The sequence below is a fragment of the Sardina pilchardus genome, chromosome 18 (assembly GCF_963854185.1).
Source record: "Sardina pilchardus chromosome 18, fSarPil1.1, whole genome shotgun sequence".
NCBI classification, from domain to species: Eukaryota; Metazoa; Chordata; class Actinopteri; order Clupeiformes; family Clupeidae; genus Sardina; species Sardina pilchardus.
Genome location: NC_085011.1, coordinates 12,274,098 through 12,297,040, shown reverse-complemented (window position 1 = coordinate 12,297,040; position 22,943 = coordinate 12,274,098). Strand labels below are relative to the sequence as shown.

Sequence of the window (22,943 nt, the reverse complement as noted above, 5' to 3'; positions counted from 1 at the left end):
AATCTGTTTGATGGAGCTGTCAGTCTCACAGCCATGACTAGGCCATATTTCTTCTCTAAAAGGATTGAATGCCGTGTTATTGCAGGCTCAGCAGCACAGGGTGGTTCACATTCTGGGTGAGTTCTTTAGCTGATCATGATGATCAGAATTTTTTTTTTTTTTTTTTTTTTTTTTTTTACTTTCTAGTAAAAAAAATATTTATTTCTTGGCCTGATGTAGGTTTCACATAGAGGGTCGTCATTTCCTCTATGATTACTCACTATAATCTATGATTTTAATTAAGAAACTGAAAATGCACATTCTAACTTGAGCAAGAAAACATCAATGAGTGAAATTGAAAGCCCGTTCAACTTAATATTAATGAAGAATGTTATTCTCATACCTGATGTTCTCTGTTGTTCAAAACCTTGTTGATTGTGTTTTTTGTCACTTTAAAGGACAAATGAATTTCACAACATTCAACATCAGCGAACAGAAAAAAACTTCGTTTTCACGATGGTGCATGTCATAATGCAACATCCTGTTGTGTGTGCTTCGACCCAGGGTCCAACCTGACATATACGCACTCCCTGCTAATCACTGGTTTAAAACCACACCACCCCCACCAGCTCGCCCCCGTCGCAAAACAACATCCTGGCTCTGAGGGTGTGATGACATTTTTAGATTCCAAGGACAGTTCACTTCCCTTCTTCCTGGATACCATTGTGCTCCAGTGATACCACTTCTCCTTGGGGAGGGCAAAGAGGTCTGTGGCTTCACACTGCCATGCACGACTAAGAATCCCTCGGAAATTCTAGAACACGCTGTTGGGATATAATTCCTGGCATCCTCCTCAAGAGGTGCACTGTGGGCAAACCCTATGAACTGGCAAATCTGCCCACGTGTCTTCTTTGGTGGTTAAGGACTAATTATGTTCACTGGTCTGGCTGATACTGCTGAGTAGTCAGTTCACCTGACACCTGAGCCTTTACTGTGCGCAAGTACGAATTTAGATGACAGAAAATACATCAACTAACCATGCTTGGTGTAAATTCTCAGGTGTACACAGCGAATAATCTTCATGAACAAACCATTTTTATTGGCGAAGTTTAAAAAGACAGACATATGTGCCATGCATGGACTTTTGTGATTTTGATGATAGATGATACATATAGGGTTAAATCTCAGCCAGGACAGAGAGTCAACCCTGACACAGAGCAAGACAGGAAAATGAAAAAAAAAAAAAAACACAGGATATCTCACTTGATCATCTGTTATCTATACATCCTCAACATGTTACGTAAGGAGACTTTCATCATGTCCCCTCACATCTGTCCGATGAGGACATGGAACAAGTTGTGGCTTGGAGACCCCAGATGTACCTCCTGACAACATGAATGCAAAAACAAGCAAACAACCTTTTTCTGCAGGATTAAGTGATTTACAGTAGGTATGAAATGATTGCTAGAAAATGTTTGCATGCAAAACATCAATATAGAGGATTGTGCAACTTGTTACCTGGATGGACATGTCTATATTTTAAAGGAACATGTGATGAAAATTGTGCACCGGTCACTTGCAAAATATAACAGACGACGGGGACATTCGAGAAGATGGTTGCTCTGAAAATCCTGGGCAAAAGTGTTTGCCCATTGTTATTCCTTGAGTTTGTCACCTGTTTTTATTATTTTGTATCTCATAGAAACATGTAGGCCTATATTACACGTGTGCTCTAATTATGGCTATTTACAAAAAATATTTCTGTATTCATGGCAGGATTTGTCACTGCCTGCACAAAGCTTTCTAAAAATGCTTTCCTCTTAATCGCTTTGCTTTGGTTCATAAGCATTCACCACGCTCTGTCCATGTGCACATATGCGGCACATTTGTTGACCCATCCTTTGGCATCCATTGACTGAGCATCTGTCCCTAGGGACTCCAGGGTCAATACCACTCATAAGACTTTAATTCCAAACAATATTCACTATAAATCCATATTTGCAGCTTATCAGATTTGCACTAGGCTTTTTTGAAAGGAAGTGAGGCATGGGGCACACAGAGTAGCCGAGGCAGTGTAGCAAGTTTTAACTTTTTTGAAACTCATATCATATCATCCAAAAATAAATGAAATCTGAATGGTTGTCACATACTGTGCACTGTGCAGGCCTAGCCGTATAGGTGGCTAGTTCCTGGTATAAGACTTGTGCTTATAGTCATTGCTGCCTGTGCTATCAGCTTGCAGAACCCTTCTTGTGTATAGGTGTGTAAGCTATTCAAGTGTAGGCTTACAAACAATTGTTTAAATAAATACATTCACACTTGCATACATAGGCCTACATACATTATACACATAAAACTGTAACAGTAGGCTATGTGGTTGCATCTTGCGCCCCCTGTCGCGCTACCTGGTATCGTTGATTACGAGTATGGTGAGGTACTGCCCCCTTGTGGTTATGATTATAAGTCCTGAAGCCAGAAAAATCTTCTTCTGTTATTTAGTAAATAATAGAAATATTTAAATGTCATGGATAGCAACTCACGTATATTAAGACATAAAAAAATGGTCTTGCGTTTGTATATTCAAGGCAACATTTTTTCTGTTTCGGTTATGTGAAATTTGTAATATGAAGAATGTGACACCACCCATCACACGCATCACCACTCAAAAACAAAGCTGTTATGTTATGATGTGATCTTGAAATTAACTGTCCACTGCTATTAGAGGATGCAACCTTTGTGTGCCCATTCTACCCAACGATTTCGGAAGGCTTTTAGATTGACATCCTAAACAGGAAGTGCGAGGAATGGTCAGGGAGGATACACTGATCTCTCAGAGGGATTTGCCCCTTCATTTAATATCCCTGTCTATTGCCCTAAGAAAAAAGAAAACAAGACTTGGCGAGGTTACCTACACATATCACCGGCTATGTCGGAGACATACGGTAAGATTTATGGCAGCGTTATTCGAATTCATTGCACGGATATTTTTTAAGCAGGTGTCAGAATCGTCCTCGTTATTTTTGTTAAAAAATAGTGGCTGGCTCATGTATTGCCTGTCGATGAAACATTTTAGCAAGTGTTCTCACGCCCATAGGCATTTGTAGATCATTAGCTAGGTCCGTTAGCTAGCTGAGGTGATATTTAGCTAGACGGCAGAGTATTGTCCGCTTTTTTCCTCTGCACTGCTAAAGGCAAAGCTAAATTAGTGATGTTGCTATCGTTCAGGAATGTTGTTAGTTTTCACTGTCTTTTGTGCACCGTATATTTGATATAGCTTAGCGTTGTTTGTATGCCTTTGCTAACACATCCTTGGCTATGCTGTACATCCTGAAAGACCATCCATAGGTCAGCATCACAAGCCATCCTTGGTTTTTCACGTTACAGCCTGAGGCTGGATAGTTGACATGTCACTGTCGCAAACAACGACATAAGATGGGCACGGATTAAAGTTACAGTGTTCAAAATGTATCATTGATGATATGCTAATAAAGGACATTGGACATTGTCAATATCATGTATCTTCCTCTACAGTGATTGCCGCTGATGACGTTCCATTTTGCAGAATAGATTATTTTGACAGAATTCTTTCTCAAAGTGATAATCAGAACGACTGACAAACAAGCTGTTATATCTCTGTCATTAGGCTACACGCCATTACAAAATCAGAAACTGACGATTACAAATCAAGACTCCAATGAATTCATACTGCTAGCAGCACGTAGCCATCCTGTTTTACTTGTTTGTCGGGAAAAGGAAACAGTAACACTTTTAATTTTGGTTCACAGATTTCCTGTTCAAGTTCCTTGTTATAGGAAATGCAGGAACTGGCAAATCTTGCCTTCTTCACCAATTCATAGAAAAGAGATGTAAGTTTAAAACCACCAATCCATTTCAAAATCACTGTAGGCCCAACATGTTTATGTTAATGCCACTCTCATTATTCTACTTTGGATGATTTATTTTTTCACTATGAGTTTTCATCCCTCTCCCCTCTCTTTCAGTCAAGGAGGACTCAAACCACACAATAGGCGTGGAGTTTGGCTCCAAAATCATCAGTGTGGTGAACAAGTTCGTCAAGCTGCAAATCTGGGACACAGCAGGACAGGAGAGATTTAGGTAACGCTGGAAGGCCTCCCACCTGTTGCTAACGTTTCTCACTTTATTTCAGAACATCTGAGTAAGCTCACAGTAAATGACAAGCTCCGCATTGGACACATTAGTCTTCTCATTAGTCCCCTCTCAGCGCCATCTGCTCCCCAATCATGTCGCCCGTCTGTCTCAGTGTGTGGGAGGCTGCAGTCAGTGCATAGCCTCCCTTGGTTTCTCAGCTCGGCTCTCACAGATAGTGTTTCTCCATGCATCTGCCCACACCATCCACGGCCTTTGATGGGAGAAGCACTAGCAGCCGTGTAGAGCTGTACCCGGTTATCTGGTGGTGCTCCCACTCACTCTACCATCTGGTTTTGCTTGCTTGTTGACTTTTAACAAAAGTATGTAGCCTGAATGAGTGTTGGCCTCTATACCTAGTCTTGGAGAGCCTCTGACAAACTGTAACAAACGCTCTCTATATTACTATTCAAAAGAGAGGGATACTCTGAGGGAAAGCACTTTATTGATTCTGTGTGACTGGAATGATGAATCTTAGTTGGCTACTACATACCAACCAGCTGGGTAGAAAATAAGTTTGATCATTACCATATAAATTCACATGTATCATGAAGCCTCAGGTGTATTTTGTGTCTTGACTCGAGGAAGTTCAATGAAATGCATTGAGGGAAAACAGTCACTCTGAAGAGTGCTTGAGTCAACAACATTTTTTTTTCTCACTTGGTGGCCTGTCAGGCTGCAGAAAGCTGAAGCACAGCGAAATGTGCATTTCCTCCTGCCTTTACGAACTGTGTAGTCTACATAGGCCCAGACACAACAACCACAGATCTTGGTAAAAATATTTGTTTTTTTTGTTGTTGTTTCTTCAATCTCTAAAAATGGAAGTTTCAGTAAATGCCATAAGTTTCAGTATTAGTAGTGTTGTAGCAAAGTCCACAAACAATGGCATGGTTAGCATGGTGCTTAGTGGAATGATGCTCTTGAAAATGGCTCTTTAAGCTGAATATATTGCTTTTCATAATGCCATAAATGTATTTTACCCAATCAGATTGTATGACTAGAAGACGTATTGGCCCTTTGTTTTTATTGTTAAGGTTTCCTAATTTTATATCAACACTTGCAATTTTCATACTGTTATAGGAGCTTTATAATACTGTCAGGTATATTGCATTTGGCAGTATGTTGGCATTGCTCTGAAAGACTCTCAGACATTAAAGATCGCTTGGCAGTCACCTTTTGTGGTCAGACAGGCTAATGAGCTGCCTACACAGAGGGCAATTAGAGCACGATCGCTAGCTACCTACCTTATGTCCTTAGAGACAAGCATGGTGCTGAATGTGGAAGCAAAAATCGCGGACAATGTGAATGATTATTATAGACCCAATTTTAATTTACCTGAGTCAGTCAGCATCAAATCATCTAAGCAGATCAGGCACTGGTGTTTCAACGTGTCTGCATCACTCCAGCATTGTCTCTATCCCCTCGTGCTAATTCGTCAGTTGATGTGGCTGGGCTTTGTTGAGTGATGGGGGGGGGGGGGGGGGGTTCAGCATGTCTCTGTTTCAGCTTGTGCAGAGTGTTTTGGTGTAGCCGAGTTGATGATGTCTTGTTTCGTCTGTCAGCTCAAGGTTGGCAGAAAACATGCTGAAAATTTGCCTGATGAAGACCCAGTAGGGTCGAAACGTTGCATTCTTTCATTGAACCGGGAGCAATTTATCAGTGTTGCGGACATTACATTCCTTCCGAAGTAACTTAATGTACCTTTAGTGCATTTAGTGTGCAAAGTATCAATGTTGTGCCATAGATAATTACATGGAGTCAGGAACAACAAGATCCAGTTCCTCAGGGCAAGAAGGAGGAGACAAAGGTATAACAGTGTAATTAACCAAGTTTTTTTTTCTCTATGAAGGAATGGTACAACAGTTTTACACCATGTGGGTGCAAAAAATAAATATTGCCCTCAATATCCTTGTTTACACTTTGTTCTGAGTTAAGGGTCTTATGCTAGTCTGGTTTTCACCATACTAAGCTCAATCTTAAGATTTAAGATCTTTCAAGTCTGGCGAGGCTGCGCTTTGTTTCTACTGCACTTCGCGTCGCTAAAGTTTCGTTATCGTCATGTTGCCGGCCAATAGCGTGCCCGGACTAGAGTATGGCCGTTTCTGATTGGAGCCAAAGGTTATGGCAGTACACAGAGGGAAAAGATCTGCTGGTTTCCAGCCTGAGCTGCCGGGCTAAATTCAAATTCCCCGGAAGTTCAGGCAGGGTTCACCCAGCCTCGCCTAGTCTAGTCTATACTGTATTATTAAATGAATGGGCATACGCGCAGTACAAACTTTTAACATACTGAGAATCTGTTTATATTCAATCCTTCAAAGTTTGGGCAGGCTAGGAATTATACTTTTTAGGATATTAATCCAAACGTGGCCCTCACGATCAGGACATTTTGGGGTGTAAAATTCCAAGGCCAAAGAACAGGAAGACATTGGAACTGGAAACTTTTGATTAAATTATTATTTAAGAAAATGTCCTATATTTTGGCATCTGACATTAGCATCTATGTTGCATACACACACTTGTACTTGTAGGTAATTAATTAGTTCAAGTTTTGAGAATGGTCTTGTCCATGTTGTGTGCAGGTCAGTCACCCGCAGCTATTACAGAGGAGCAGCAGGAGCGTTGCTAGTCTATGACATCACAAGGTAATGGCACATTGCTGCTCACCATAGAGCCGTTTCACTGGTGGCGCAGTAGTAGTAGTAATAATAATAATATATTTTATTTATATTGCGCTTTACATCAAATAAATGATCTCAAAGTGCTAAGATAGTAGTAGTAGAGTAATCGGACCCCTCGGCGTCTTCTGTCTTCCTTGCAGTCGGGAAACCTACAATGCCCTCACAAACTGGCTAACGGATGCAAGAATGCTGGCCAGCCAAAACATTGTCATCATCCTGTGTGGGAACAAGAAAGACCTGGATGCAGATCGGGAGGTGACTTTCTTGGAGGCGTCACGCTTTGCACAAGAGAACGGTAAGAGTGCTCCATCACCTGAACATGCATGCACTGTCTCATGTCTGCCTCCAAACAGCAGGGACTTTATTTTAAAGTGTGGTTGTTAACCCTAACAAATTCCGTATGTCAGAATGTTTTATGTATTTATTTATTTGTTGTTGATTCCAGATTTTAAATACAGTGTACAGCTGATTTGGATTTGAGCTGGGTTAAGACTAGGAGAGTGAAATATATGTGTTGAAACTTGCTTTTTTTCAGTCTTAAGAGCCATATTTATTATTTAACACACCCTTTTTCAAGATATCAATCAGTCTGAAGAGATATACTAAGCCATATTTTATGGAAAGCCACTAGTGTGCATAATGAATAACATTTGTCTAATAATAATGAAGCCTTTCTAAACAGTGCATTACTATCATGCATATTTACATTTGACCACCAGAGGTCGCTAGAGCATAATGATGCAGATAATATCCACCGAGTGACCCTCAGACCAGCTCCAGTGACATTCCAACAAATTAGCACAGTTATGTCGGGTCGTAAAGGATGGCCGTATAGACTGTCCCGCGAGCCAAATGGAGGATACATGTGACCTCTAACTGTGAGCGGTTTCTGTCCTTGTTCTCTGTTGTGGGATGAGCAGAGCTGATGTTTCTGGAGACCAGCGCACTGACGGGGGAGAACGTGGAGGAGGCTTTTGTGCAGTGTGCTCGGAAAATCCTCAACAAGATAGAATCAGGTATCTGTCTACACTTATCATCAGCGGCCTGACACTTGTGCTGTACACTGGTGTGCAATTACATGGCCACGTGTGATTTAATATACACTTTGTAGTATGCTTGACCATGTTTTGGTGGTGTCATTAGTTCACCTGTGTGTGTGTGTGTGTGTGTGTGTGTGTGTGTGTGTGTAGATACAGTGGGGAGAAAATGTATTTGATGCCATGCTAAAGTTGCCTAAAAAGAGATAAAGATATAAAATCACCATTTGACAACTGATCTTAATGCCTTAATTCAAAAAAATGAGTAAAAATCATGTATAAATATATCATAAATAAATCAATGTTTTCCTTAAATGTTAGGGGGAAGGAAGTATTTGACCCCCTATGTAACCCTATGGGAATTTAACACATAGGGTTAACATAGGGGCAGGCATATTTTTATTTTTAAAGGCCAGCTATTTCATTGATCCAGGATATTATGCATCCTGATAAAGTTCCCTTGGCCGTTGGAATTAAAATAGCCCCACATCATCACATACCCTTCGCCATAGCTAGAGATTGGCATGGTGCTTTTTCTAGTAGGCCTATTAGCCTGTTTGATTTGCATTGAGCTCAATGAGCATCAAACAGGCTAATAGGCCCACTGGAAAAAGCACCGTGCCAATATTCTCTGTCCATTTGAACTCTGTTGTCGTGTATCCACACTGTTCTTATGTACTTGCATGTCCTCCTCCCTGCCTGTCCACCAGGAGAGCTGGACCCAGAGCGCATGGGTTCTGGCATCCAGTACGGAGACGCGGCGCTGCGACAGCTGCGCTCCCCCCGCAGGGCGCAGGCCCAGAGTGCCCAGGAGTGTGGCTGCTAATCCGCATGCCTTCCGCACTGGCAACCAAGGTGAGCCAGAGCCAGCCAGCCAGTCTGGAGTGGGACCGCACAGGCTATTAATTGCACCACAGCTCACTGATGTTGTGTTAGGAAGGAACAGTCTGTAAGCGGTGGAGGTGATTTAAAAAAAAAAAAATGCTGGAAGTTCAGAGTGAACTAATGGAAACATGGTCTCACGTGATTATTAGATCTCAGAGACTAGCCTCAGCAATGCCCACCATACAGCTGCCTGTACTGACTAAGTACAGTCCTCTGCTGTCTTAATGTGAAACATCACCAGCTACGTTTACATGGACACTTCTATTATGGTTATGGTTATGGTTATGATTATGGTTATTTAGCAGACGCCTTTATCCAAAGCGACATACAAATAAATAACAATACAAATTAAATTAACAGTGAACAATTACAAAAAACGGAGAATAGTAATAATATCAATAAAACAATCATTTTAAGCACTAACCTAATGAGAAATAAAACAATGAAATGAGAATAGCAATCAAATAAGTCACTCAGTTAATTATATAATAGCAATAACTATAGCATGGTATGGCTAAATTTAAGGACAATAGCAGAATAAATTCCGATTAGAAACGGAAAAACAGCTTAATTGGAATAAAAATCGTCATATAAACACCTCAATCGGAATGAAAATTCCTGATCCGATCAGAATTGTAATCGGAATGGAAGAGGTGGTGTAGTCCGTTCCTATTCTGAATGAACACCCATGTATATGGTCATTCGGATCGACTGTTATATCTTCCCAATGAAAAGTAGCGTTTACAAGCACCTGATCGGAATAGAAAGTAGCCCATGTAAACAGATGGCACAACATTTTCAGTCAGAATAGTTTAATCGGAATGACAAAAAAAATGTCCATGTAAACGTGGCTACTAGTGTTTGACCAGCAGCAGTGACCACGAGTGAAGTTTGCTGCTGAATAGTGGCCTTGGACCTACTCCCAGTGTGATTACTCTGGCTCCTAGCTGTTGAGTGCCTGTTATGTAGCACATAGCGATGTGTTGAACTGATGAGGTTGGGTGACTAGGAAGCGATACACACTCCACTTCTAGTGTTACTACACTCATTCACACTTGTAGTGTTACTTAACTTATTTTTGTTCCTGTAGCAGTTACCATACAATTGATCTGATTAATTTTAAGCCATGAAATACAGTATTTCTCTCTTTGATACTTCTTTGTCCCCCAAATGTAAACAAGTGGATATAATATATGAATGACATTTTTTTTGCATGAGCATGGAAGAACACTACTCTGGTCCTTTACTGTTGTTGTTACTTTGAAAAACATTATTTTGAGTATTTTCCTGACTAATCAAGTATTTGTTTAATTGATAGAATGTCAGAAGCCCAAGATTATGTCCTCAGATGCCTTGTTTTGTCCACATTTTAGATATTTTGTTTACTGTCATAGATGAGTAATAGATGAGTTTAAGAATCTGTGGTCGGATCATTTTAGGTAATTTACTTGAAAATGTGCACAAACTGATAAACCGTTTACAGACAATAGTTGTCGATTCATTTGATAGTTGACAATTAATCGATTAATTGTTGCAGCCCAAAACTGAATATTTCACTTTTTAAAACCCATTTTTCTCTACCTTTTACTGTATGTGGGCTAATGGATGACTGACATCTATTAGGAGGGAGGAGAGGACCTAGTGGGAGACTATATTTGGTGTCCCAAAAGGTATTGGTCAAGATGGCTCTTCCATGACAGCAGATGTCGGCCTCAGCACAGTGTCCGTGAGAGAGAAGGTAGAGGGAGGGATCCACAGCATGAGAGAGGGATGAAGAGAGGGAGAGAGAGAGAGTAACCCCTCCTCCTCCAGCTTCTCTTCTCTGCCACTTCAAACCTTATCAGCCAGCCGTAACGGTGCACACTACACTAGCTGTTATATTTAACTCCTGATGCCTCCTGAAGCCGAGGCATCAAGGGTCCCTGCAGCGCCTTATTTGGTGCCGAGGAATGGCAGAGAGACAAATGGAGGGGTCGGATGGAGACAGGAATAAGTGGAGATTTAACAGTGCACTCCCCAAAACAGTAGCCAGCACCCCTGTGTGTGTGTGTCTGTGTGTGTGTGTGTGTGTCTGTCTGTGTGTGTCTGTGTGTGTCTGTGTGTGTCTGTGTGTGTGCGCGATTGTACTGGAGGGAGCCAGAGGCAGGAGCAGTGTCAGAGAACATTTAGTCTCTTGAGTATAGGAGATTTAATTTTAAACAACACTCAGGGTATCCTGTTGCAACCCTTTGCCCTTCATGTCAATAAGAATAGAAAAGGCACGGTTAATGACTTTAATAATGATGTGGGATTGCAGAGGCCTCTGTCAGTTGAGTCTTTTTTTCTCTGTCAAACCAAGGTGACCTTTGCTTTTGTTATACAGTGACAATGGCCTTAACCAAAACTCCACACATCAGATTTAAACTGTGCAGAACTGAAGCCACTAAAACCTAGAGGTGTGAGCACATCACTCCTGTTTTATATTCTCTACACTGCCTTCCAGTATGTTTTAGAATTGATTTCAGATGACTGATTACTTTTAAGGCCCTTTTTATCTCTCTAAGCTATATTATTACCTTATGTCCCTGTATGTATATTGAGATAGTTTTTATTATTATTATTGCAGAGCCTTTCCTGACTTTCAATTTCTTGTATTTTCTTTTTTTTCTTTGAAAAAATGCACTACTTCTTAAATAATTGCATTGGTTTCTATGTATCTAATGTTTTATTAGTTGGTTATTTTTATTTATTTTATTTTTGCATTTTTTAATCTTTGGTACCTGTATAGCTTATACTTAGTTTTTTTGTATACCTAAATGTTTTTGTTTATTTTCCTCTGAAACCTGATGATTTTATGTTTTATTTCGCCTTTGTATTGTTTTCGTTTTCCACCTCCAAAAAAAGAAGGCCTTTTGCACAAAATAATATTTTTTCTTTGAAAATGAGTTTTAGTGTTTTTACGAGTTTTTAGTGTCATTTCACTGTCATGACGTAAACTGACTGCACTGTCCTGTTGTGCACGCAGACAGGTGTGTGAGGACGTGGAGAGATCGGACAGCCGTGGGGGGAAAGCGTTGTGATGTTGGGGCTCGGTGAGGCGGATTCTTTTCCTGAACCTTCCTTTTTGCTTGCGGACGGATTGGCTAGCGGCGGAGAGAAGCCCTGGCCGGGCCGTCAAAACTCCAGCTCTCTCTGGAACGCCAAGATCAGCGTCCCCGCCCCCCCCCCCCCCCGAGAGGGAGCGCCCTTGTGATCCAAAACATCCAAGAGTGGAGAGAGGGGAAACAGAAAAAAAAAGAAAACCCACCTGTCATCCCTGTCATCTTTGCTGAACGCCCCTGTGTTGAAGGGCAGGCCCGTCCATGCCCCCTAGTTTCTCACCGTGTATGTTGTAAACCCACTCTGGAGGAAGCCCCCCCTCTCAAAGCATGTTTTTAGGATTGACATGGACATGCATCTCATCTTTAGCTTTAGCTCTCATATGATAGATAATCTGTCAATAGTGGCATATCGCGTTTACGTCTGTGGCGAATCGTTCCTTTCAGTGCAATGTTAAAAAATACTCCCCAGACTTGCAGGCAGACACTTTCACACATGTATGCAGTTATCATGGACTCTCAGTTTCCTGTGTTTGTACAAAGACAGTCACTGCTCTTGCGTTCTATCACTATCACACCTCAAATGGAAAGCTGCTGTGTTTCTTTATATCCAGTTGAACATGCAGTATTGGAGGGACCCTCATTAGAAAATGAGTGTCCTCCATTGGAGAGAATGTTTCACAAGGTTTTCTGTTTGTCCTTCAGCCTATGATTATTCTTCTTCATTATTTAGTTGTGCATCTTTGAAACCTAAATGTTCTAAGTGAACGGACCAACTTCAGCCTTTCATCTTTTGTCAAGTGTGTATCATGACAATATACATTTTTAGCATGTGTGTATTTTTTTTTTTAATATAGATCACTAGGCCCCTTCATTTTTACTTGAAAATGTCTCACTCTCACAACCTGTGTTTGTCATGATTTTACAGACATATGAAATACCAAATACACTACTGTATGTTGAATGTGTAGCAAAATATCTTTGAAATCCTTTCAAATCTAATCCTTTAGTTTAGTGTGTCTGTTTCTCATCGTCATTTGTCAGGGAACAGCAGTGCTGCCGTACAGAAAGAAATATATACCTCTACACTGTTCTCAGAGGGAAAGACACTATCAAACTTTGTATCTATACTGAGGCAAGCATCCTAAAAGCACGATGGAGCGAAGACTTTAAAGTTGGTTAGTTTTTCACATCTTCAATCAATTATGTAATGATACTCAAGTGTTTTTTTTTTTTTTAAAGAAACTCAGTCCAGACCGTGACATCACTGAATTTTAAGCATTTGTACAAATTGCAGGTGAGCGTATTTTGAGGCTGAATGCTGAAAGAGACAAAATATAGCTCAAGATATTTTCAACTCAAAGGGAATCCCAGCCTTGAAAGGTTACTTATTGTTGTGCATGGGGGAAGCCCAGACCAAGGCTTATTTTTGTATAAGTAGTGCAGCACTAATATTGTCACAACCAAAACAATCAACAGTTCAAATCAAATAAAGGTGATGTCTGCACTGCCATGTCCTTGTTGAGCTTTGCTCAGATCTTTTGTACATATAGTGTCTGGTATTTAAACAGTTATCTTCTTTGTTTTTAAAACTTGCCTTAGAACCTTTTCTTAGTGGAGGGAGTGGAAGTACTTGATTGCAGCAGGTTTGTACCACCACTGGTCATGTGTTTGAGTGGTCAACCACATGCAGATCTTCGCTACTAGCCAGCAGGGTCAGTCATGTTGTGACTGACAGTGTGTTGTAATTAACCCCCCATATATATATAAATATAAATGTATATTTATGTTATAGCTCAAACTAAAGCAAATCGTCGAACATGGCTTAAAGTCCAGAGTTATATTTAACCGTAGAAATATCTTATGTAACCTACTGCTGCCATTGTGAAGTGCCAACGGACAAGTAGCTGGGCATCTAAAATATTGCTTAGGTGTCTCAAATATTTTTTATCATCAAAATCATACGTCTTTGAGTGGCACATTCATCTGAAAATGGCTGGGTTTTTTTTTGTTTGTTTGTTTTTAAAGAGATGGAATATAGAATTGTATTGGCTCGGTTATCTGAAGTTGGCACTTCACCTTTTACAGCTTATTCTACATCTACTGTAATACAGAAAAATCCACACTACATCAAAAAAGGCAAAAAGATAAAAGACAAAACATGTCACAATCTAATATTGGTGATATCAGACAAGACAGACATTTGTATGTATTTATGTAGTGTATGTAACTTATTTTAACTGCAGCTTTTCAAATGACATAATTCTAGACGTTGCCGCCTCTGACTGTATTTATAAACACTGAAAGAAACTGTCTTCTGTCTTAATCCTTAAATAATTTGACTGCATGATTCTTTTAAACTAGGCCGTGATGAGTGTTGAGGCATGGTTAATGTTTTGAACAAATTAAAATTGGTGTAATTCTCTTATTTCATCATGGTTAGGGTGTCTGTGGTTTCTCAGAATGAATCATAGTGTTTAAAATCAAGCACAACACCATGTTGCGTAAAACAGAAGCAATGTTCAGAAACAAAAAAATAAAATGTTGACATTTTATAACATGTTTTATTCACAAGTTTATTTTGTTTGTGAGGTCAGCTGAGCTTGATTTGCACTACTTTGCCATAGCCGTGGACCTCCTAGGCCAAGTTCCAAGCACTTCGATGTCATATAAACAACCATTATAATGGCTTACCTAAGCCATTAGACGGAGCAGACAGCTCATTGATTGGGCCACAGCCAATTCCTGTGGCAGTTCACATCATTAACAATACTCTACAATAAAAGCACACACACACAGGATGTCAAAATTTTTCAAAAGTACAAAATACATTATAAACATGAAAAAGGGATTGTGGAAAGAATTTCCCTTCCCTTCATATTGCACTAAACAATAGATAAAGAACACCCTCACTCAAGCCCAATGATATCATTTTTTAAAACTGAATATACCAACAAGTCATTCTTCACATGACAAAATATGCATTTGCATACAGATAAAAGTATTAAAAAATAATACAAAATTGCAAACTGTATTAACCCAAAAGGTGTTGAAAAGCTATTCAGTATGTTATGACATTGAGAAATACTCTTTACCCTTATAAAGCGGGGACTTTGAGGTTTTTTGTCCTCCTAATTACTGGACATGGGTTTGTTCAGAAGGCTCTGCGTCTCAAATCTGCAGCATTCCTAAATGGTCAAAGTAATGTTAGCACCGTACTTTTTTTTTAGAAGAAGAATAAGGTTTTGAGCAACTGTTTGGAAATGCTAGCCAGACAGTTACCTATTACATCTATATTAAAGAATAATACATTATGTTTGAACATAACATGTTTCAGTATAGTGTTAAAACGATTTAATACAGTTAGTTAACACCAATAATTATTGCTAACTGAGATGGAGTGCTTTGATAACACGATGACTGACATAATTGTAATGATATGAACACATTTATATTTTTGTCCTTTTTTGTGGCTGTTTACGGCAAGAATTCCAAACATGATTCATAGTGCCCTTCATGAAATATAGCAGGTAAAGAGGCTACTCAAGAACAGATGGAAGTCTTCTATTCGGAAAGTCTCAATGTCTATGAAGAATGACACAGTATGCCTGCACTTTGGAATGGATTTTAAAGACAAGAAAATTGATAGTCTAGAAAGAAAAACTGCAGTGAGCAGGAAAGTAACACTACTATGCCACATGGGCTGCTGGTTCAGGAGATTTATGAAAGATACCACATTTGAGTGAGCTGAATAAAACTCAAAACAGAGCATTAGGTCACATAGGCCTGTGGTGATGTAGGTAAGGCTATGGCTCATGGTTTCAGTAGTATATCTACTTTCTAAACTTTCAGCATCTGTGAAGTCAAAACAATGAAATTGTAGAAAAGTATCATATGATAAATATACATTTTCAATAATGTACCAGAAGTTTACCTGAACTCTCCCAGTTAAGGAATGTTAATGGAATGTGCAGGAATGCAAAAGAGTGTAAGTAAAAGCATAAAAGTGAGAAGTAAGGAAGGATTTACAGTATAACACCCACATTAAAAAAGCCCTCCAAAACTCAATAGTAGCCCAACTTCTATAAAACATCACTGATGAAAGACACCTATGAGCTGATGTATTGATAGCACACTGATCTGCATCATTCGAGACGTCGTTTCAGGCTGAGATCGATGTAGGTCCACCACCACCACCTCCATCCTCACCGAGATCTAGCCGAGAAGCAGCGCATGTACTCCGTCATCCAGGGATCAAAGTCGGGGACAATTTTGTTTTTGGCCACTTTCTCGAGGTCCACTGAGCGCGCTCTGCGCTTGTCCGTTTTCCTCGTCTGTTTCTCCACCTCCCGGCGGGTTTTGGCACGCAAGGCAGACTCGTGGATCTGACCAAGAAAACACAATGTGGTCACTCAATAATCTGGAATATGTGACTGGACAAAAAACGGGAAGATTTCATCGTGGTTGCAGGTTTCCTGCATTAGAACATTTCATTCTGCCATTTTAATGAGCAATAAGATTAAAGTATGAATGTAGAAGTTGAATGTAGATTCAAGAGATTGTATTGACCACACACAGACAGTACTGATAAAGAAGTATAATGTACAATAACAGCACAATATAAAAACAGACTACCAATTTGACCATAAAACGAGATCATTCCTTTTCTCAATCTATGACACATCGGTTCTCACCTCCTTGGTGGATGCAGCAGGGCCAACATTGTGGGTCTTTTTTGCAGCCATGTCGGCCTGCCTCTCACCCCATCCATACAGAGCAAAAGGATGCCTATTCTCCTTGTTGTCTTTGGTGTCCTTAGCTTCTTGGCATTTGCGTGGTTGGCTCTTGGGTCGTATGGACTTATTGGAAGTATGTTGGCGAGATCTGGGTTTGGCCGCGACCGCTGGCTCTACGTCAGGAACAGGAGAAGATCTGCATCTACTTCTCTCCTCCTCCCCCTTCTCTTCCACTTCTGGTTCTACCAGAGAATTCTCACCATCTGTTTGGAGAAAAGAGGAGTTCCCATCAAAGTTTTGAGCCATGCTTCTTTCTTGCAATCTAAGAATGTACAAACTCTGTTCATTCTCTGGATCCAATACCAGTCATACCAGTATACTCTAGGCAGAGGTAGACATATTTTCTTTCTACCTGTGCACTTAACACAGGTAAGATCACTAATTATCTGATCTACCTGGCTGCTTATTAGGATGAGCTGAAAGGTTACTAAAATGTTGGGTCAAATTGGCCTCTGGCTCAAGGGCAATTAGAGATTAGAGTTTTCAGTAAACATGTAGGCTAGTAAACGTGGGTAAGTCTCATGCATTTAAAATCCCTACAGCGTCAAAAGCAGTGGTTGTTATGCATGATGTCTTACCTCTGTCAGATGATTCTGGACCCTCCTGACTTTCTCCAGCCTTAGGTTCGGGCGCGTGATCGGGTGCAGTCACCGGCTGTTCGGGAACTTTCGACCGTCTTGGTGGCGTTTCATCCTCCAGCGCCAAAGGCTCGACCTTATTGTTTCTCAGTGGAGTTGATTTTCCAGATTCAGTATCACTCGCACTATCTCCCCAAAACCATGGATTATGACTTTGTTCCAAAAGCCTGCGGGTCCGTCTATATTTCAATAATTCTTCATAACACCTGGAATAACTCTCCCATTTAGGATCTTTAAATTTCTTCATGTATTCCGACCTGATCCTTTTCGTCACCATGTTGTTACAGCGGCTTCTCACAACCTCCCTTGGTTGGTTTCAGCTGAAAGAAGACAATACAACACACTGTCGCATTTAGAAAAAGGATCTGCGAATACATATTTTGCAACAGTTTCTTAGCTCGTTGGCTTGCTTATCCTATTAAATATTTACCGACAAGCTTTCCAAGATTTGCGCATTTCTTCCATTTCAGTCATAGACAGCAAAACATTTCTTCCGCCGCCAGACATTTAAACCAAAACATATGAAGGAAGTGCGGGCCTCTAGCAAATGCAAACCAATCACTGAGCAGCTGGGGTACGCACTCTCCCAGCCCTCCCTGGCGAATACCTCCGCCCACTTTAGAGATGGCGTTGCGTAGCCTACGTAGGCCACTGTCTTTAAGATACCATATTTCCATAAATACCAAACATTTCTGTCTGCTAATCATAACAAATTGACACTTACACTGAGCCCGTGCCATGAACAATTCCATTTGATTTACTCTATTGACGTGCGTTTAGACCGACGTTTAGACCGACGTGCCTAGATCACGGCATTTGTGCATTTGAACATTTTATTCCAAAAAGCCACCCACGCACGCACTCATCTGAATGCAATGATAAGGAAAAAAAACAATTGTCCTTGTAACGACACTAACGCAGGCGTGAACTGAGAAATGCAGACTCTAAAATTAGAAACAAGAAGAGTGACTTATTATCCGCTTTAAATCGGAGCTCTCGGATCACCTTGCAAAACATAACCTGCCATACATACGCTGTCCGTATGACAACTGCTTTTTAGGACTCGCCAGCCGCAGACTTAGCTTAGGCTACACAACATTTGGCAAATCATAATGAATTATGCAATCAGACATGACATGTGTTGTTCTAGTAACAATCTCTTTAGTTAGACTACTTACATGTTCAAATGACAAACGGATGAAGACATGGACAGATGGCGCTTGAGGCAGCTACGATTCAGCGTAGCTCCTCCCGGTGGCTGAGTTGGTACAATGAATTTGTATTGCGTCAACAGGTGGAAGACGCAGCCACTGTTTATCTAATGTAAAAGTGAATAGGTATAAATCAAGCGAATCCAGTCAAAACTACTGAATCGAAACTATTATGTTATTTGGCATTCGAAGAAGCTTGAAATTACACGTGTTAAATGGAGCTGCATAATGAGATTAGATTACTGTATGCAGCAACAGGTGGGACGGGCATAGGCCTACTGATCACCAAGAATTCGAATAGTCGGAATAACTTTAAAATAACCACATAGCAATTCAAATCTAAACTGGAGCCATATCATTTTGAGAAAAACATTCATTTCCAATCCATGTTTTTTTTTTTGCAGAGACTGGATTATTTTGCCTAAGATGTCCCTTGAAGTGGAATGAGAGGTTAAGAGCTCTTTAGAATTGAATGGTGGAGGTATCCCTCACAGTGGAACCTGAAGCTGTCAAGAGCACTTCCTAATTTAAACCATATATTGTATCTTATCCAGACAAACATTTGGGTTTTGTTTAGGCCTATAGCAATGTAGAGGCTATGCCAATGGTCAGAAATGCCTGAGGTAGGCCTAGTCAGAGCCACGTCTGTCTTGGAGGGCCCCACTAAACTTCACGGTGCGGCAAACCAAGCACATTCCAATAATGCCAGCGTCAGGACTCAGTTTTCATTCTATCACTTGGCAGTGCAGGTCATAGTGGGAAGGAGGTGTTTGTTCAGCACTAGACAAAGATAGAACTGAACCTGACAACATGAACCTGGCCTAACACACAGACACAAAAGATATACTGGCAAAAGTAGGGGTCACGAAACTATTAAGCAACAGAAAAGCATGTCTGTGCATGTCCAAGTGGGTGCGAGACAGAGGGGGGTTGAGGGTACCCTTAAGTGCAGTCAAATTTGTGCACACTGCACGGCTGGGATAATTCAGCTACCGTATTCAGATTCCTGTCAATAGGTTGGCTGACTGATGCAGCTTCTTTGAAAACCGTTGCATCAGATGATTCTGATGGCCATTGTCAGTGGTATACATTTTCTGAATTCCTAATATTCAGATGCTGATAAGATTCACGCTGGCATCAGTTGTCTCTCAAGATGTTGGTATTCCACATACTGTTGACAGACAGCTCTCAAAAAATACCAAAGAATGCACTTTAATAAATTAATATGTATGTACATTTACATTCACTTTTTTCAGTAACATGGTGTTTTTTTTCTTTTTTTATATAACGTTTTTTGTAGTGTTCATTGATCCTTGCAGCATTTTTCATCACGCAACACATTGTTTCTCCACATTGTACCAGAGCTGTCCCATGACAACAATGTGTTCTGTCACTGCGCGAGCCCAAGCACGCAGATGCACAGGATGACCATGACGGATTTAGAAGCACTTGCGGTGGACAATGCTGGGGCCTGCCTCATCGTATTCCTGCTTGCTGATCCACATCTGCTGGAAGGTGGACAGGGAAGCCAGGATGGAGCCACCGATCCAGACGGAGTACTTACGCTCGGGTGGGGCAATGATCTGGAAGAAGACGAAAAAGTGTGTTTAGAAAATGGATTGGGTCATTGGCCAGTTGTCAGTAGGTGCCAGTCAAACTTCAAGGCAAACGCAATCTGTGATGTATAGGCCTACCTTGATCTTCATTGTGCTGGGGGCCAGGGCGGTGATCTCCTTCTGCATACGGTCAGCAATACCAGGGTACATGGTGGTACCACCAGACAGGACATTGTTGGCGTACAGATCCTTACGGATATCAATGTCGCACTTCATGATGCTGTTGTAGGCGGTCTCATGAATACCAGCGGACTCCATACCTGTTCAGGTGAACACCAACATGTAAGACACTCAATACACCTGAAGTAACTGGGAACAGTGTATATCAATATGTGTTTCCATGGAACCAGGTACGCACCAATGAAGGAAGGCTGGAAGAGGGTCTCTGGGCAACGGAAACGCTCGTTGCCAATGGTGATGACCTGACCGTCGGGCAACTCATAGGACTTCTCCAGGGAGGAGGAGGAGGCGGCGGTGGCCATCTCATTCTCAAAGTCCAGAGCCACGTAGCACAGCTTCTCCTTGATGTCACGCACGATCTCACGCTCGGCTATAATAGAAGCATTTCATTAGCCATGAAAGGAACTGGATATAATGTCCATGTAGTGTCACTGTCCAAATGTTGGCAATATCTACCTACACACAACGTAGTGCAAAGACACCGTACAGTAATGTTAACGTTGCTCTAAGGCACTCCACTCAGGAGTTATGTGGAATCTGGTCAATTCGAGTTGTCTCTAAGGCAGCCTGTTACACGCAGCCTTTAATACAACGCAACATGTGGTGCAATGAGGTATTACAATAGAGCAGGCCCGATGCTTGCTGTTTGGCATGCAAACTAAAGTGGATATCTGGGCAGCACAGGACACAGGCCATTGTGGATGCTTCAAACAAAAACAAAGGAGTCTCACCAGTTGTGACGAAGGAGTAGCCACGCTCAGTCAAGATCTTCATGAGGTAGTCGGTCAGATCACGACCAGCCAGATCCAGACGCATGATGGCGTGGGGGAGAGCATAACCCTCATAGATGGGCACGTTGTGGGTGACACCATCACCAGAGTCCAGCACAATACCTATGGTGTGACAATTATCAGTTATAATGAGCTCGCCAAAACAGGACAGTAAGACAAATACTCAAGTGTTATATTTGAAAGAAAATGGTAAAAAAGACAGTGATATATACTAACTAAATGTTGTTTTGTGTGTGTGTAAAAGTCTAACTATATTCGTATCTCTCACCAGTGGTACGGCCAGAAGCGTACAGGGACAGCACAGCCTGGATGGCCACATACATGGCGGGGACGTTGAAGGTCTCAAACATGATCTGGGTCATCTTCTCCCTGTTGGCCTTGGGGTTCAGTGGGGCCTCGGTGAGCAGGGTGGGGTGCTCCTCAGGTGCCACACGCAGCTCATTGTAGAAGGTGTGATGCCAGATCTTCTCCATATCATCCCAGTTAGTGATGATACCGTGCTCAATGGGGTACTTCAGAGTCAGGATACCTCTCTTGCTCTGAGCCTCATCACCGACGTAGGAGTCCTTCTGACCCATGCCGACCATGACACCCTGGGAGACAAGACCAGACAGAGTCACAAAATGGCAATCATAATAATAGGCTATATGTGTAATCTATGCTTCCTGTGCATTAACATGTTATTACTGTACATGTATCTATGGATACCATACCTGGTGACGAGGGCGACCAACGATGGAGGGGAAGACAGCCCTGGGGGCGTCATCACCGGCGAAGCCAGCCTTCACCAGGCCTGAACCATTGTCGCACACCAAAGCGGTAGTCTCGTCGTCGTCGCACATCTTGATGGGTTCTAATGTGTCAAACAAAAGTAGACGCATAAATACCTCAAGTACAAAGACTCAACACAGTCTTTAACACTGCATATAGCATAATGGCATTGCACTAAAAATCTCAGTGGAGGACTATTTTATGTCTGCAAAACTGGCAAGGGGCAATAGATAAACAGTGTGGAAAGGCAGCAGGAGAAGGATAGAGAGAGGGGTGACAGAGAGAGAGAGAGAGACAATTGAAAAGAGGGACTGAATGAGGAGGAGGGGAGAGGAACTGAGCCTCAACAGGTGCAGGATCGATCCAGTAATTTGATCCTGTCTCATATATTTTTAGAATTTCCCACTATAATTGAGTCATAGCTGAAATTCTACGAATACTTTTTAAAGACCTGTTCAATCGTATGCTACAAAAGGCTGTAGCCTGCACTAAGATGGATGTATGCTCTAGAGACTACATTTTACGCATGAGACTTTCGCTTGAAATTGCATATCATATAGGCTTATTTCAGTAAAGAAATGTCTTTGGCTCAATAAATACTGCACCAAACGTTCTAATTATTTAAAGTAAAATAGTAAACCAATCAATCCCAACATGGAGAGATGTCAATAATAGCCAACACGTAACACTCTTAAGAGTTTATTTTGAGAATATCGAGACTATTGCATCAATATTACATGTTCAGCTCCATTCTGAAGTTACTCCTCATAATCTAGTAGGTTATGCATACAAATTAAAACATTCTCTAGCGTATTTAAGCATTAGCATACTGTCCTAATTGGAATCCCGTAAATTACTTGTTAAACTGTTTAATGGGCAAATAATTACTGGATCAACTCCAGCTTCCTTACCTTGTTGCTGCCGGTCACAGACGAAACTCAATGCAAAGGCTACCGCTGCTGGTTCCCGCTACGGCAGGACGAACACCAAGGGGAACCTTATATACCCATCGCCTGTGATTTTTTTTAAATCTGTCTCACACACCATTGAGGATGTCTATGGGTTCTATTGGAATTTTTCCCAGCGCTCATCCATATTTGGATCTTAGAGTGTCAAC

General features: G+C 41.2%; 3 protein-coding genes across 6 annotated transcripts; 1 reads left to right on the top strand and 2 right to left on the bottom strand.

Annotated features, from left to right (window-relative positions):
- The first annotated feature begins 2,645 nt into the window (after positions 1-2,645).
- Positions 2,646-13,057, top strand: rab4a (RAB4a, member RAS oncogene family). Of its 3 annotated transcripts, XR_009936189.1 has the most exons (9): positions 2,650-2,921; positions 3,765-3,845; positions 3,981-4,095; positions 6,726-6,788; positions 6,965-7,119; positions 7,745-7,840; positions 8,572-8,716; positions 10,370-10,416; positions 11,751-13,057. XR_009936189.1 is itself a non-coding variant. In XM_062519239.1 (8 exons), exons 1-7 carry the CDS (start codon positions 2,906-2,908, stop codon positions 8,685-8,687), a joined length of 639 nt encoding a protein of 212 aa, XP_062375223.1. In that variant the 5' UTR covers positions 2,646-2,905; the 3' UTR covers positions 8,688-8,716; positions 11,751-13,057. The 3 variants fall into 3 exon arrangements, 2 of the variants coding, with proteins under 2 accessions (XP_062375223.1, XP_062375222.1); XM_062519239.1 differs by lacking the exon at positions 10,370-10,416 and having other exon boundaries at positions 2,646-2,921; positions 8,575-8,716; XM_062519238.1 differs by lacking the exon at positions 10,370-10,416 and having other exon boundaries at positions 2,655-2,921.
- A 1,333-nt stretch (positions 13,058-14,390) lies between these two features.
- ccsapb (centriole, cilia and spindle-associated protein b) lies at positions 14,391-18,502 on the bottom strand. 2 transcript variants are annotated; one of them, XM_062519236.1, is made up of 5 exons: positions 18,436-18,502; positions 17,198-17,577; positions 16,518-16,822; positions 16,033-16,208; positions 14,391-15,011 (listed from the first exon to the last, which is right to left on the bottom strand). In XM_062519236.1, the coding sequence occupies exons 2-5, from the start codon at positions 17,532-17,534 to the stop codon at positions 14,978-14,980; spliced, it is 852 nt and encodes a 283-aa protein (XP_062375220.1). In that variant the 5' UTR covers positions 17,535-17,577; positions 18,436-18,502; the 3' UTR covers positions 14,391-14,977. The 2 variants fall into 2 exon arrangements, with proteins under 2 accessions (XP_062375220.1, XP_062375221.1); XM_062519237.1 differs by lacking the exon at positions 18,436-18,502 and adding an exon at positions 17,688-17,769.
- Positions 18,503-19,659: 1,157 nt separating this feature from the next.
- On the bottom strand, positions 19,660-22,860 carry acta1b (actin alpha 1, skeletal muscle b). Its single transcript, XM_062520435.1, has 7 exons — positions 22,738-22,860; positions 21,769-21,908; positions 21,324-21,648; positions 20,996-21,157; positions 20,443-20,634; positions 20,163-20,344; positions 19,660-20,051 (listed from the first exon to the last, which is right to left on the bottom strand). The coding sequence occupies exons 2-7, from the start codon at positions 21,895-21,897 to the stop codon at positions 19,908-19,910; spliced, it is 1,134 nt and encodes a 377-aa protein (XP_062376419.1). The 5' UTR covers positions 21,898-21,908; positions 22,738-22,860; the 3' UTR covers positions 19,660-19,907.
- Positions 22,861-22,943: the final 83 nt, after the last annotated feature.